Source organism: Leishmania braziliensis, chromosome 35 (genome assembly GCF_000002845.2).
Source record: "Leishmania braziliensis MHOM/BR/75/M2904 complete genome, chromosome 35".
Lineage (NCBI taxonomy): Eukaryota > Euglenozoa > Kinetoplastea > Trypanosomatida > Trypanosomatidae > Leishmania > Leishmania braziliensis.
This window is the reverse complement of record NC_009326.2, coordinates 198,482-213,979: the sequence shown is the minus strand read 5'-3', so window position 1 is coordinate 213,979 and position 15,498 is coordinate 198,482. Positions and strand designations below refer to the sequence as shown.

The following is a 15,498-nucleotide window of genomic DNA, read 5'->3' as shown; positions in this document are numbered from 1 at the left end:
GGGGAGGAGGGCGAGGGAGAAAAGGAAGAGAGACGAATTCATTAATGAATGCGTGTGTGCGTCTGCGCGCCGCGTTTTCGCTGGTGCCAAACACACAGACATCTCCGACTCTGTGTTTTGTCGCTGTACTCGTTTGATGTGCTTTGCTTGGTCAACGTGACGCGAAACAAGGAGGCGGAGATATTCACCACGTCGCGCTAAGGAGAGAATGACACGACAGAGAAACACGCAGAGAAACGAAAGATGAACTCAGAGAGAAAGAGAGAGACTCCATCATCGAGCGGAGACGCTCCCGTGAAAAATGCAAAGGGGAAGCAAAAAATCACACTACCTTCAACACTACGCGGATGTGAGAGCTCGTTAAACGAAAGCAGAGAAACAAACAAACGAAGGGGCGGAAACCCGGAGACGCGCGAAGGCGTCTGCATATAACCGTCGATGGGGGGGGGAGGTGGAGCGAGACACCGTAAGCGGAGCGACAAGATCGTCCAGCCTCGCCCACAGACTCTTTTCTCTCAAACACACTTACACCGATGCGGAAACGTTGACAGGCGATTGAAAATACGAAAGCAAAAACACCGAAGCAACAGTGAAAAGAGCAAGACTCTAAAAATAAGATGTGCGCACAGCTCCAACGCACGACTTGTGGTTAAGCGAAAAGAGAACAAAGAGTCAAGAACCTCACAGTGATTTTCAGGAAGATCAAGGATAAAGACCATCATCATCGTGAGTCCAGGGGAAGAGGGGGGAATATATAAGACCAGGGACACAAGGGGGTACGGTGGAGGAGAGAGGGAGCCGGGGGAGAAGGGTTGACGACCAATGAAGGGCAGGTAGCTGTGTTTCCAGGGACGGAAAAGACTGGCATCGCATGCCCGCTCCATCTCCCCCCCCCTTCATCTCGCGTACCACAAAACGCGCACATATATGCACCTGTAGGCGCATATGCCTCAATGAGTAACCAATAAAAATGAAGAGAAAACGGTAAAACTAAGCGCAGCGACCGCCCAATAAAATCGAAAGAGATAAAAAAAAAAACAAAATATAAAGAAGAGTGACAGGGGGTGGAGGATGGGCACTGCAGTTCACTGGAGAAGTGAACGGAGAAAACAAAACGCTCAAGAGGAAAGCATAAAAATGCGTGTCATAAAGGGAAGGATGTGTGTGTGTGTGTGTGCGTATGGGGACGAGAGGGGGCGATGTGAGACGGACTTGAATGCCCCCTCCCCACTGCGCTGCCCTTCCTGCTCGCTTGCGTTTTTCATCCCGCCTCGACGGATAAGCACATCAACTTTCCATTTTCTCTTTGCCCCTATATGGCCAACTCTCATGCTCACTGATTTGGACAAAAAGCTTTGCTCTTCTTCTTGCGGTACGTTACACCAGAAGTTCTTCCGCTCCAATAGTGACCACCGATGCTACAATCTCCTCGCTTATATCGTGTCATCCGTGTTCTCGCCAGGACACATCAAGCGACGTCCCTCCCCTCTCCCGTAGTCTTCTCTCTCTGCCCCCCCCCCCCCCCTACTCAAGAGGGAAACAACAACAAAGGAGAAGGGTCGGTGGGAGGGAGTCGGCGATAGGGAACGAAAGGGATGTGGTGGCACCCGCTGATCACCGTTCGCACATCCACTTCACGTTCCTTTGGTCAGTCAGCAGTCCTTTCTTTTCTCTTCATAACGGGACCTTTTTCCCGGGCGCCTTTTGGCCTAGTTTTTGAGGCTTCACTGTCGCCTTGACATCGACTTCTCCCAGCTCACTTCCCCCCTCCCCCGTTCTCCGCACCACTCTTTTTTTTCTCCGTTCTTTCGCCATGTTGCGAGAGAACGTGCTAAGGGAAAGAGGGGGTTCGACCAACAGGCGACATCAGCGACATACCGCATGAAGGCGTAAATAGGGAAAAGAAGAGCCACGCGGACGACAGTGAGAAGGGAGGGAGGGCGGGAGGGAGGGAGGGGGGAGGCAAACAGCGAAAGGCGACGGTATCCGGAAAGCAACATAACAAATGACTGAGAAAGAAAAGGCAAAATACGCAGAACAAAGTGATCGAAAAGTCAATCGAGAAAGGGGCAGAGAGAGAGAGAGAGAGTCCGTCGCAGACACACGCTTACACAGCCACCCCCACCCACACAAACCATCTAACAGAAAGAAAAGGTGGATTGAGGAAGATCTAACGTGCACACGCGCTAAAGAAACAAAAGGGGGAAAGCAGCAAAGCAGCGCGCACGGACACGGGCGCAAACACGTGTGCACTATCACAAGTACACCTGTACGGACGAAGGAAACAAAGAAAAGAGTTGCCAAGCGCGCCCATGAGCTCTCTTTTTCGCTTCTGCTGAGGACCACCTAGAGAGACGGACAAGACGCACACACAGACTTGGGTCACACGGCTTTGCAAATACAAGGACGGCTAAGAAGAGAATGAGGGAGACGAGGAGTGAGGGCGGCGCAATGAATGACAGTAAGGTGGAGTGGGAGAGGAGGGATGGGTAGCTTAATGAGAAGCGCGCGAGCACACGCTCGTTAACCTTATCGTTCTAAGACGGGCAAAACATGACAAAGAAAGGACTCCCCCTCTATCTCGCCTCGACCGAGGATGCATACGCGCTTGTGGCACCTACATGTGTGTGCGTGCTTCTCTGTGAGGACTTCGATCAATGGATGAGAAGCTGTGTCGTAGGGACGAGGCAAAACTAGAATAAAGAGATCAGAATCGGTCAAGGCAAGAAAGAAACAGAGGACTGCGCCAGAGCGGTAGGGGGGAGGACACGTGCCCTGTGGGAAGAACGGCGCACAGTACACCCAATGAACATACCGGCTCACACAGACCTCGAAGAAAAAGAGAAAATCCAATAACAGCAGTTACGATCATATGATCATGCTTCATTTGTGTATCCGCACGAAATCAAGGAGTATTTGGTGCTTCCGAAGAGGAGGGAGAAGAGTGGGTGAGGGGAACAAAACACTGAGCAACGAAGAACACCCTGGCCACACCCCACCCCACCCATTCCACAAATGGCAAAGAAAGCATCACTTCTGCAAGTAGAAGACGCTTCAGGCGACCTGCCATTTGTAATGGCTAGAATGGGAAGAATAACGAAAGACAAAACGCACAGGTGACTGTTGCCTCGCTTCTTTCTGCGTCTTTACGCCATTTTCGCGGAACTTCACACACCCCGTCCTCCGTCGCCATGCACGCCAGCACGAATAACAACAAAGCCTTTTGCCTCCTATTTATCTCTCCCTTTCATGAAGCGTTTTGCCATGCGCTTCATTAGTTTCTACATTTCTCATTCTCCACGTACACGATTGATGGTATCCCATCACGTTTCGTTTGCAAATCATCGCTCGCGTCATTTGAGAGCGTCTCGCGCTTCCTTTGATCACAAGCCGCACCTGTACGCAGACGACACCACAACGCCACTTCTCTCCCCCTCACTTTGTACCACACACACACAACACATCCAGAGTGTGCTTGAGCGGTGAGAGACAAGAACGCGAGCAGAAAAAGACACGCGTATAAGCATCTCAGGCGAGGGAGAGAGACCGGGATGGGGGGCGGGGGAGGGAAGCTGCAGGTTGTGGACCCTGCATGTTGTTCTCGAGGTGTTGTGACCGACATATGCCTTCAATAGCGGTTCTCGTATTTTGTGTCTTATTTCCTCCTTCGCTCTGTGTATCCGATGAATTAGCAGTGACAGGAAGGGGGGGGGGTAAAACTCAGCGCACCCACGCCTTTTCACATCTGTTCGTCTGAGTCTACGGATGAAAGGCTGCGGAGGCGCAGTGCAGGCCCTCTCAACGTAACAACGCGCGAAAGGGTATGCGTGAGAATGGTGGGGATATTGATGCGGGCGGAGGAGGGATGAAGCGGAGCCGAGGGGGTGTAAAGGGGGAGGGAGGAAGGGAGGGCGCAACACAGAACACTGACGTATCAAGGCGACGTCAGCGATCACGCAGGAGCGCCACGCAACGCACGAACTGACAACACATGCCGGAGAAGCAGCCAACCCCAAACGAGAATGAGCAACAGAGGGTCAGTTCAAACATAGCAACAGAGCACATCTGCATTCATCGATACAAATGCAACGAAGACAATGTCCACACTGAGAGAGGAGGAGGGAGGGGGAAGGGAAAAAAATACGGAGAGTAGGATTGCCGCAAAGAGAGAAGAAGTGAGGGGCACCTTTCTCCAACTTTTCCTCCTCCCTCCAATGCGACATTCCCTCGTGCCTCCGCGTGAATCACAAAGCTGAAAAAAAAAGAAAAGGATGTCACACAAAGAGTGAGAGGAAAAAACGCGCGCGAGAGACGCGCATGCAAAAATGGCGATTCTTAAAGGAATCAAACACGCAACACCTTTATGAAAAGAAAACAGAAGGCGAAAGAACAAAACGGCTCAGCTTTTCTTTTTCATAGCACAGTTGGAGATGAAGCACGGGTGTGCCGGCGTGTGAAAGAGCGAGCAAGAGGCGTGTGCGTGTGCGTGTGTGCGTCTACAGAGGCGTGAAGGATGGCAGACCAACAGAAAGGGGTAAAACACACACCCCAAGCACGAAACAAAGGCGGTGAGGCGATCACCAGACGAGTGGTTCAGTAGTCAAAACTGCACCACTCGAGCCGACCTAGCAGCGCCTGTGTCCATCTCTTGCGTCTCCCCAAGTTTTTGGGCCCAACCCCTTCTAGCTCGACCACTGTGTCGACGCGGGAGCCTACAGACCCCGCGCAGCGGGTCCGTGAGAGGGAGAAAGAGGCAAGCAGATGAAGGGAATACTACGGTACCTCGGTAAAATAGCGAAGAGCGTGACTAGACGCCGCGCGACAAGCCCCTCTCGTGAGGCAAGTTCACAAGAAGATGACAACATGAGCAGAAGCCAACAGGGGAGCGTTTGGGCTGACGGCGGAGTGGGTCGAAGATGGAAGTGGGGCGCGGAGAAGTGAGGTGAGGCCTGAGCGCCACAACGAGGCACCAGACGGCCAATAAAGGCTACCATTGCAAAGAAAGAAAAAAAAAACAAATAATAATGAAAAGTCAAACAGTAATGATGCGCCTCAAAAAAAAAAAAAAATGACACCGACACACGGAAGCAAACACCGAGGGCGCAGACCAAATGAGTTTGGCAGTTGCACCTCTATTGTCGACCTCTTGCAGTGATGCAGCAGCGCAGGACAACAGTACGTGCCCCACGCAACTCAAGGCTGTAACGGGTGGGAATCGCGAGTTGGCGAGAGGGGGAGGGTGACAGGTAGAGAGAAAAGAGGGATCGCCGAAATAGGAAAGCCGATATGGGTGAGACTTGAGTCTCTGGTCACGAAGCGTGACACATACGCAACCAAGTTCGCCCCTTTCCGCTCCATTCAGTGCACCACTCAAACAAGATAACGAGTCCTACTCACCCTTCTCAGAGAACCGTAGCAATCTACTACGGTGCAGGCACGCATGAAAGCCGAGCACTGATTAAGAATACACGTTATGGACTTCAAGTCGGAAAACATCATCGACCATCGAGTCCTGCGGGCTGAGGTTCACACGGGCGCGCCCGCATCAAAAAGAAGAAAAAACCGCTAACAGGAAAACGCTGGGGTTTAACCTCATGCACCTCGGGTAGCATAGCGGGACGTGTACTGTGGCGCGTTGCAGCACGGACACCATCTGGGGGAGCGCCGAGGCTTCCTATTCACAAAGGCGAGCATCCAACAAATACTCACAGGTGCACGGCCAAAGCCCACCTGCGATCTGAAGTGTACAACAACAAGACGCAACATCTACAAATAACACCCAGACACACACAAAACGAAGCACACGAAAGAGAGATGATTAAGCGAGTTCAGCGCCTGAGAGGAGAGCCGCTTTCATTGGGAGGCATCCCACCGTCCTGCATCACACGCAGAAGAGAAACACAAGACGAGCAGCCAAAGGAAAAAAAGAGCAACACCATGAACAGCCAGACAATATGCCAAAGCGAGAGCGCGGGAGAAGCGAAGCACGGAGAAAAGGACTTGGCAACCCCCTCTTGCGGATACAATAGCACCTAGGAAAAAAACCATGAATGCCCGCTAACCCCAACAACCATCCACAGGCCTCTCCTCGTTCTCCCTCCAATGCCAAAAACAACAGGCTAAAGCCCACACAACTGCCCCGCTAAACTACAAAACGCAGACTACGATCACTGCTAACAGCGTCAGCAAGAGACCACCACCACTAGTACGGGGATTCCACCATGGCGCAAGAGCCTCGTGGCTGTCAACGCCATCAACAGGTTTATCTTCACAGCGTTCGCCAAGGAAAGTTGCGGTGCCATCTCTTCCCACCCTGGAACAACAGGAGAAGTAGCCTCGGCTCCCAATTGCACCGCTGCAGGTTACAATGGCATTGGAAAACCCCCTGATTTCATCTCCACAAGTCACGGAGTAGTCAGCACCATCCCAAGCATTGCAACATATCTCTTCTTTATGCGCCTGAATCGTCTCCACACCAGCCTCCTCTACGTTCGGGCAGTAGAAGTACAGCGCATCATAAAATGTTCGATCAACAGAAGAAGATGCCGATGATGGAAGAACAGGATCTGGTGTAGGTTCCTCTGTAGTCGTCGGAGCGGAGCTGCTGCTGGACGGCGCAGACGACGAGGACGACGGCGCGGAGCTGCTGCTGGACGGCGCAGACGACGAGGACGACGACGGCGCGGAGCTGCTGCTGGACGGCGCAGACGACGAGGACGACGACGGCGCAGAGCTGCTGCTGGACGGCGCAGACGACGAGGACGACGACGGCGCGGAGCTGCTGCTGGACGGCGCAGACGACGAGGACGACGACGGCGCAGAGCTGCTGCTACTGACAGCTTCTGGGTCACAGGTGTTGGCGGTGGCGCAGTCAGAAGCGAGTACCTCTTTTTGTGCAGTGATGGTCATGGATACACCTTGTTGTGCTGCCCAGACGCTCGGCAAGCAGCCACAGAATCGGTTGTTCTCCAGGCTGGCACGCGTGAGGGCTGTCATATCGTTGTATATTTCGGGGATTGAACCGCTAAGGTAGTTTTCGTGGAGCATGAGTGTTGCTAGCTGCTTTAGTGATCCCCACTGCTCTGGGAGACTCCCGAACATGGTATTGTTGGAGAGTGAGAGAATCTCTAGGTTCTTCAGACTGCTCCATGAGGCCGGTAGTGTACCTGACGCTCTGGTACTGGCAAGATTGAGCTCGCGAAGAGCCGTCATGTGACTCCACGAGTCCGGCGGGTGGTCTGGAATTGTGAGGTGCATTAAGTTGAGCACCTCGAGTTTCGCTAGGCGGCTCCAACTCTGAGGGAACATTCCGTTAGTCCACGTAAAGCTCAAATCGAGGTACCTCAGCGCGTCCATATCACCCCATTCCGAAGGCAGCGTTCCCGACATCGCAGTGTACGCGAAGGACACGTGCTCAAGGGAGTGTAGCGAGGCCCAGCTGGCAGGGTAGTCGCCCTCGACCCACATACTGTGACTGAAATCGAGCTTCGTCACAACCACTTCAGCCGTGTCAACATCTGGAGAAACCTCAGGAACATGACCGAAGAACTCAGTCCCAGTAATTTCCACAGCCACGCCGGCAGGGGTGCAGAGCACATAGGGCCATACGCAGAAGTTCGTACACGTCCAGAGAGGTTGAAGGTCCTCGATTGTATCTTTGAACGCCTCGAGAAAACTGCGCGTGTTCACTTGTTGGCTTTCGCTGTAAAACGGGATAGGGCCGTCACACTCCAGTGCAGAGCTGCTGCTGGACGGCGCAGACGACGAGGACGACGACGGCGCGGAGCTGCTGCTAGTACTGATATCTGGGCAGCTGGTGTTGCAGATTTCTGGGTGGGTTACTAGGTCCTCGGCTAGTAGCGTTACTGGAGGGTTGAAGTTCCCCCACTCTGGTGGGGCGCAGCCGCAGACTCTTGTTCCTTTAATGTTGAGAATTTGGAGACTAGTCCATTTACCCCATTCCTTCGGTATTGGTCCGTAGATGTCGGGGTTATACTGGAGGTAGAGGTACTGCATTTTTGGATTGCAAAGTGGAAACCGAGGTGGAAGGCGTCCACTGATGCTGTTGCGGGTGATGGACACGTTGACCACATTGCGTGGGAGGAAGCAAGCCTTTGTGTTCACGCTACTGGCGGCAGTATTCATGGGCTGCATCTTGTAGGCCACATTTTGGATCTTCAGTGACGTCGAAACAGGTGGCTTGTTCTCTAGGTTAAGCTGGAGAGTTGTGAGCTTGGTAAGGTGAAGCCAGCTCTCTGGTAGGGTGCTTTCAATACCATCGCCTCTGCCCTTTAAAACAATGCTTGTCACCATAATGTGGTCGGGGTCGACAGCAGCGGGGACTTCTGGCAGCCGGCCGATAAGTCGTCGTGAATGAAGGCTCACCTCAACACCCTCTTCAGAGCAATGCACGCCATTCCACTTGCAGAAGTTGTGACACATCCACGTATTGCTGAGAGCGGGGATAGCGTAGGGGAACTCGGCCAGAAACGCCAATGTGTTTGCCTGCTGCTCGGCTGTATAAAACGGAATGGCCTCGTGCTCCGTGCAGTCGAGCAGCTCCTCCTCCTTCTGCAGCACAGCAGGACTTTGGGTATTGAGAAGCGGCGGTGATGCTGTGGCAACACTCACGAAGAGAGCGAGCACTGTAAAGGCGAGTAGTACCCACACAGATATCTCGGGTTGCCATTGCCGCTGCAGCGAGCGACGCGCCACTTGAGCGGCGAGTTGCGGGTACGTCATGCTGCTACGGTGCTTTTGGGGGGGGGGGGCGGCAGTACAAGAGCAACACGAGCCGCCAAACAAACAAAGGAAGTATCAATTCACGCGTGTGTTGTCTCGAGGGTGCAAATCAGTGATGCTGTTGGTGAGGCCCGAATCGCAATGCACCTTTACGCACGTGTCTCTCTATCGCTGTGTGTGTGTCTCTGTGCGGGTCTTCTCTCTCTAAAAGCGGCTGCTTTGCTGCTTGCCGGTGCGAGTGTTTCGGATGGGATTTGTCTTCTACGCTTTCAGCAGCTCGCATATATAAATAGAAAAGCCTTTTTGGGGGTGCGAGGGCCTCTGAAGACGAGAGGAAAAGAGAGACACACACAAAAGGCCTCACAAGACCAGTGAGTGTTGCTGCTGTAGTCCTACAGGGGTGAAAGGGGAAACAAGAGGAGGGGGCACGGGACGCAGAAGCGAGAATACAAACGATGAAAATAGAGACGGGGCCAACGGAAATAAGGTGCAGCAACTCCACACAAGCGTAACACCCATGCACACGCAGAACAAGTGAGAGAGGGAGAGAATAACAATGAACGGTTAAGAGAAGTAAATCAAAAGAGACCAATACCACGTAAATAAGACGGAAATGGGAACAAAATCTGAAGGAGAGAGGGAGAAGCAGCTACGATGTCTACGGTGCTCTGTCTGAGGTGCGTCGTATGGCGAGAGAGAGAGAGTGCTGAGGAATGCTGGTGGAGCGAGAAGAGAGATGTGAGAAAGGCAAAGCCTGGACGGAAGCCACGACGACACAGACGGAAACCCACGCACGGCGGCAAACAGTCTGGATTGTATTCTAAAAGCACTCAAAAGGTGAAGAAGAGAAGTGGGTGGGAGGGCAGTAGAGGAGGTAGGCGGCTGCAATGAACACTAGTGAGAAAGAACGGAGCAAAAATGGTGACACCAACTGCACCTGCACCCCGGGTGCGCAGAACTGAAGGAGGGGGGGGGGGCGGGCGGAAGAGGGGCGCTGCTGAGACCCCACCAATAAAAAAAACTGAACAACGACGAAACACCAAACAGAAATAACAAGCAACAAGTTCAGCCCTCGACGAGGTAATGTGTGTCTTACTTTGGGGGGAGGGGGAAGGGGGGAGCCTGCTTTGTCTGTCGGGGCAGGAGAGTGCTTCCCCTTATGGGTACGTAGGCGTCTGTGTGTGTGTTTTGTTGGCACTCTTCTTCGCTCTCGCTCTTTTTTTTTCGCCTCTTCTCTTTCCAGTGTCAGTGGATGAAATAAAGAAGGATAACGGTCTTCTGTGCTCAACACTTCTTCCCTTGGGGAGTGCCAGCTTGCTCTCCCTCACACACGCACACACGCGCGCACATACACAACGCGTAGGCGCCTTGTGCAGACACAGCCTGGCCAAACAAACAAAAATGGTGACAGAGACTAGCACTGCAACGGCAAAGAGTACGAAAGAGATTAGGCCTGTGCCGTGGTGCTTTCTCAGTGGGAGACGGGATCAAACCCCTACACACACAGCCCAACAGAGACGGACAAGAATCAAATAAACAAACGGCTAACCACGCCAGAGACAGACGCGCGAACACGAGCCAAGAATGGAGGGAAGGAGGAGAGAGAGTGACCGGCAAAGAGACGCGAATGACGAAAAAAGAAAAAGAGCGCGCACTTTAAAAGAAAGTCAGGAGAAGCGAGAAGAAGAACGGAGGAGGGGGGGGGGGAGAGGGATAGGGATAGGGATAGGGGGGGGGAGGGAGATTTAAAAAAGGGAGAGAGGGACGGCAAGAAAGAAAACAAAAATAGGATGAACTTCAACTCCCAGAGAAAGGGAAGCACAAAAGGCTACAGGAGAGGGCGAGCGTAAGAAGCGAACAGCGAAGAAGAATGACTCCACGTAGGGAGAGGCGTGCGCGTGTCTACGCTTACAAACGGAGGAAGGCGTGCGATGAGAAGGTGGAGGGCCTGGTGGGGCGCGTGCACGTTTATAACAGAGGTGCCCTCTAAGTCCAGTGACTGCCCTTTCCTGTCGTGTCCTGTTGACTTCAGCGCTCGCTATCCTCCTACACGTGGGGCACACTCGTTCCTGCACGCCGCGCTTGCGAGCTGCGTGAATGCAGATGCGTATTTATACGACAAGAGAAAGTCCACTGGAAACGCAGAAGCGGAAGACAAGAGCGGGGAGTACCCACTGACAATGAAAAAAAAAAAGAGATACGAAAGAAAAAAAAAACACACACACGCACACATACAAGACAAGAACTTAACAAGCCCCAGACTCCCCTGATACGCACACGCTAGGATGATACTGAGACGGAGACGCAGACGCACGAGGGGGCAGAGAAAGGAATACGCTAGAGAGCCCTGATGTGCAACTGACGAGAGAAAGGGAAAGGAATATGAAAGGAGAAATGATAGCAATGTCACACACGCATGACAACCCACTTAATCGATGTGAGGGTTAGACTGAGAGGGGTATGCGTGTGCAGAACACCCGCACAATGAAGAGTAGAAACCAATAATGATAATAATAATGATGATAGCCGTATGCTTATGAATGAACGAATGCAGGAGGAATGCGGGTAGGGTGGCGGATGTGCTAAGGATACGATTGGTAGAGAAATAGTCGCCCGCCAAAAAAATGTCAAACAAAGAATGGGAACAACAGCGATATGTGAAAGAAAGTAAGAATGAAAAGCAATTAATTCAAAGCGCACTCGAAATTGAGGGCTAATGGCGTGAAATAAAGGAGGGGGGAGCAGCGTAGCTGAATGGAGAGAAAGCTGGCCACGGTAGTCGTGTCACGGTCAAGTGGCTCTGCGTTTTACTCGCCCTCGCTCTTGCACGAACACAGGCCCGCTCTTCCTCCTTCCCTCGCGCGCCTTTGATAGGCAACGTCTTCCTGTGTAGCTTCCAGTCACCAATCGTTGGCTTTACTTCTTTCCTTTTGATTTCGGCAAAGGGGGAGGGGAGAAGGGACGGTAGGAGGGCAGGGAAGGAAGGCTTTTGAAGCTCGTCTGAGCTTTGAGGAGAAGTATATCCTTTTCTTGTTCTTCCTCCTCCCTTGTTCGTATTTTTTTCTTTATTATAGAAAAACAGAACAGAAGGAACTGGCGTTGATGGAGGTGCGCAAGTCGAGGTGGGTCTCTCTTTGGCTGTTTGTTCTTCATGTGTGCATGGACAAATCGTGTTTCAAGGTTGGACACATAGAGAAACGTCGTGAGACCAAAAGAGGAGGAAAGAGAAGGGGGATCGCAACCATGAAGAGGGAAAAGAGAGAGGAAGCATAGACACGCAGTCACGCAGGGTTTCAGCGAGTTGGAAGGCCTACGAACGTGTGCAGGCGCACGCAGTTGAGCGAGGAGCTCTGGTGCAGGACGTGAGGAGAATGAGACTGCTTCCCTCGCCTTACCCCACACCTTCTGTTGCCCATCACGAGCGTGTTTCTTATAGCCTTCCGCTATAAATGATCAGCCCCACCTAAAGTGTGATGCGGCACTCAGCGAAAGACACACACACACACCAACAGCTGAGTTTTTCCCTTTTAATGCAACCTCATTTTTATGTGTCTTTGGAGTAACTGTGGTTGTATGCGCATAGTTTCTGATGCTTTCGTGAGTGGAATGGTACGTTTAAAAGAAGGCAATGCTCTTTTCTTTTTCGCTTGATGCGAATGTCATCCTGTATTTCTGTGTGTGTGTGTGCACGTTTTTCTCTCCTCTCAGGACGGGACCTCGTGTGGGGGACTTTGACAGCGTCCCCCCCCCTCTCTTGACACCTCGCCCCCGTTGATGGGCTCCTTTCGGGTCAGACCCCGTGCCGTCACGGACGAGGTGGACGAGCCCCGTAGCGGCATCGCGGCTAAAGAGTGATGCCTTCATCTCAGCAGAGCACAAGTGCATGCCCGCGAACGCCAATACGGTCAAGGCAGCGCCGCAGGAAGAGGAGGGAAACGCTGGAGGAGTCGGCACTGGAGGAAGGAATAGGCCTTTTAGTGCGAGGGGGGCCGTGAGCGGCTTCCTTGCGACGTGGAGGACAAAGGAAAGGGAAAAAGAGCCAAACATGATGGTGAGGTGATGGGTAGAGACAAAAATACAGATGCGCATGACACGCGTTTTCTTCCTCATCCCACGCACGCGTACACCCCAAGCGAAAAAAAAAAAGAGAATACAAACGAGTAAAAATAAGCCTCAGATCTAGTACGAAAGTGACACTGTGAACTCAAGGCGCGTGAGTTGGGGAGGGAAGAAGGTGTGCTCGGGAAGGGGGAGAAGGTACCTCACAAAGCTCACGAACACGAGCCTATCCTCATTGGATTTGTCCATGTGCTCTCGTCAAGACACGGGTTCGGTGAAAAGGGAGAACATAAAATGTCCGCACAAGGTGGGGGACGACAAAGCGAAGAGTAAACGATTATAACTTCCTTGAGCACCAAGCGCTTCAACAAGACAAGAGACCAAAAGAAGGCGGGGTGCCTCAATGCGCACAGATGTGTCTAGAGTGTGCTCTACGAGCCCACCCCCACAAAAAAGACTACCATTGAGAGAAGTAGAGGAGGTCTCACCGCTAGCGCGCGTCCACACACAAATTACCTCACCAAGGGAAGAGTCAGAAGAGAACAAAAGAGATGGAAAGAGGACAGGGAAAAGAGCCGCCGCGAAGAGAGGAATCACAGCAGTTACACGCAAGCGAAGTAGATGTCCACAGAAGCAAAAACTCAAAAGATGGTGTGCGTGTGGGCACCGTCCCCCCTTCCCCGATTGCGCATTGAGCTCACTTACAAATCTGAAAAAAAAAAACGAGAAGAGGGAGTGACGAGCAACAAAAAGAAAAAATACGTGGGCACCGCTTCCCTCTTTTATCTCTGTCTCTCTCAAACTGTCCGTCCACACACCCTCCCTATCAACAGCATTTCTCTTCCTTGCAGTCATGTTGCCACTCCATAGACATTACGCCTCGCCGTTCGCTAATGCAGATGCGATCATAGAGGAAGGAAAAAAGGGAGAGAGGTGAAACATGTGGGGGTGGGACGGAGTAAGACCGAAGCAGCAGATAACAAAGGGCTCGAGAGAAGGCGATGTCATCGGGAAGGGGGATTTGGGCGCAGACTGTTTAGAATACCATCAAGTGTCACACACACGAGTAAGATCGACGACATCCGCACACCCACACAACAGCACGTGCGAAGGAACCCATTAGAGCAGGAGCAACTAACAGTGTAGTTCTTTATCGTTTTGTTTGCGCGAGGAAGCTGCACGTCCCCTTTTCCGCGTTCCTACACTGCCCTTGCCTCATATTCTTCCCCCTCGCCACCCCTTTTTTGTCGGTTACTGCTGGCACCTCCTCGCCCTCCAGACACAACGCTGAACAAACGTGAAGAGAAAGGACAGCACCGCGCTGTGCTCTTCCTCCCTTGAAAAATGGACTACGCCGCTATATAGCGACAATAGAGAAGTGCTTTAGGCGGAGGAAGTGCTGGTAGAGAGGCTGGGAGATGGGGGAGATGGCCTAAAGAGAAAGACAGTGAAGAGCGAAAGGGGGCAAGAGAGCACCACTAAGTGGAGCGGCACAGCGGTTTCAAAGTACCACGAGGGGAATACAAATAAAAAAAACACTAATGCAGGCAGCAGAAAAGCGCAAACTCTCAACCTGGAGAAAAGCAAGAGAGACGGTATAACGTACTACGCTACCAGTAGTCTGCTGTGTCTTGAGGGAAGGAAGGCGGGCAGGTGAAATGTATACAAGTATATATGGCTGCTTCACTTCCTTCGCCAGCGTGAGGGAGAGAGAGATGGAAGAAGGGGGAGAGCGACTCCGAGGCCATGGGCGAGTCAGCACATGCATTTCCGTCGACCCAACTTTCGGGCTCTGTGTGTGTGTGTGTGTGTGTGTGTGTGTGTGTGTGACATCGTGCCGCCTACACCGCGGCCATACCGGCACGAATAGCGTGCGTCTTTTATATACGAACATAGATGCAGATGCATGTGCGGTGTTTGTGTACGGACGAGAGTGCAGAGCCACCTGTCTGCTCAGCTTCCTGTCTCGCCGGGTGAGGATAGGAAGGGAGTTGAATGCGCGGCGGGGCCTTCTCTGAAGACACAGCCAGTGGAAATAACGAGCGGAGGAAAGTTCATTCAAGAGTAAACCGACACGAGCAACAACAACAACAACAACAATCGGAGCAACATGACGAAAGCGAGAGGTCTGCCGTTCATCTCACGTGTGTGGGCGCGTATTTGTGTGTTCAAAAGTAAAAACTGCGTGAGCACCACTGCGTGTTGTGTTTATGTGCGAGTGTGAGGAGTGGGCATAGTCGGGGCAAGTAAGCTGAAAAGTTGTGCAAGGAATGTGACCGTGTGTGGAGGCGCAGGTAGGAAAGTCAATGTCTGTGTAGACTAAAAAGAGAGGAGGCCACAAAATAGAAAGACGCAGTGTGCAGCGCGAGAGGAGAGCGTGGGGGGAGGGTGAAGAAGGCAAGTAGAGAGCAACACGCACCCCCCAAAAAGAGCGCAATATAGAAGTCTCACCTTGTATTGCACCCAGCAGCCCTAGCAGAGAGAGAGATGCAAACACACCTCAGGCACACCATAACGACAACACTGCCGAAAAGTGTGTGGACAGGAGCTGTGAAGCGCTCCAATGAATGTGCAATGCAAAGTTGGGCGGATGCACCCCCCTCCTTCACACATGCACACACCTCCCACAGTTAACAATGCGAAGTAGCCACCGTGTGCTTAGGGCTGCTCGAGCTCTCACAGCAGGTAGTAGAGAGT

At 52.4% G+C, this 15,498-nt stretch overlaps 1 protein-coding gene across 1 annotated transcript; it reads right to left on the bottom strand.

Moving 5' to 3' along the window:
• Window positions 1–6,147: 6,147 nt before the first annotated feature.
• Window positions 6,148–8,742, bottom strand: LBRM_34_0550 (putative proteophosphoglycan ppg3; the record flags this gene model as incomplete). Its single annotated transcript, XM_001568118.1, has 1 exon — window positions 6,148–8,742. One exon carries the CDS (start codon window positions 8,740–8,742, stop codon window positions 6,148–6,150), a length of 2,595 nt encoding a protein of 864 aa, XP_001568168.1.
• Between the last annotated feature and the right edge of the window lie 6,756 nt (window positions 8,743–15,498).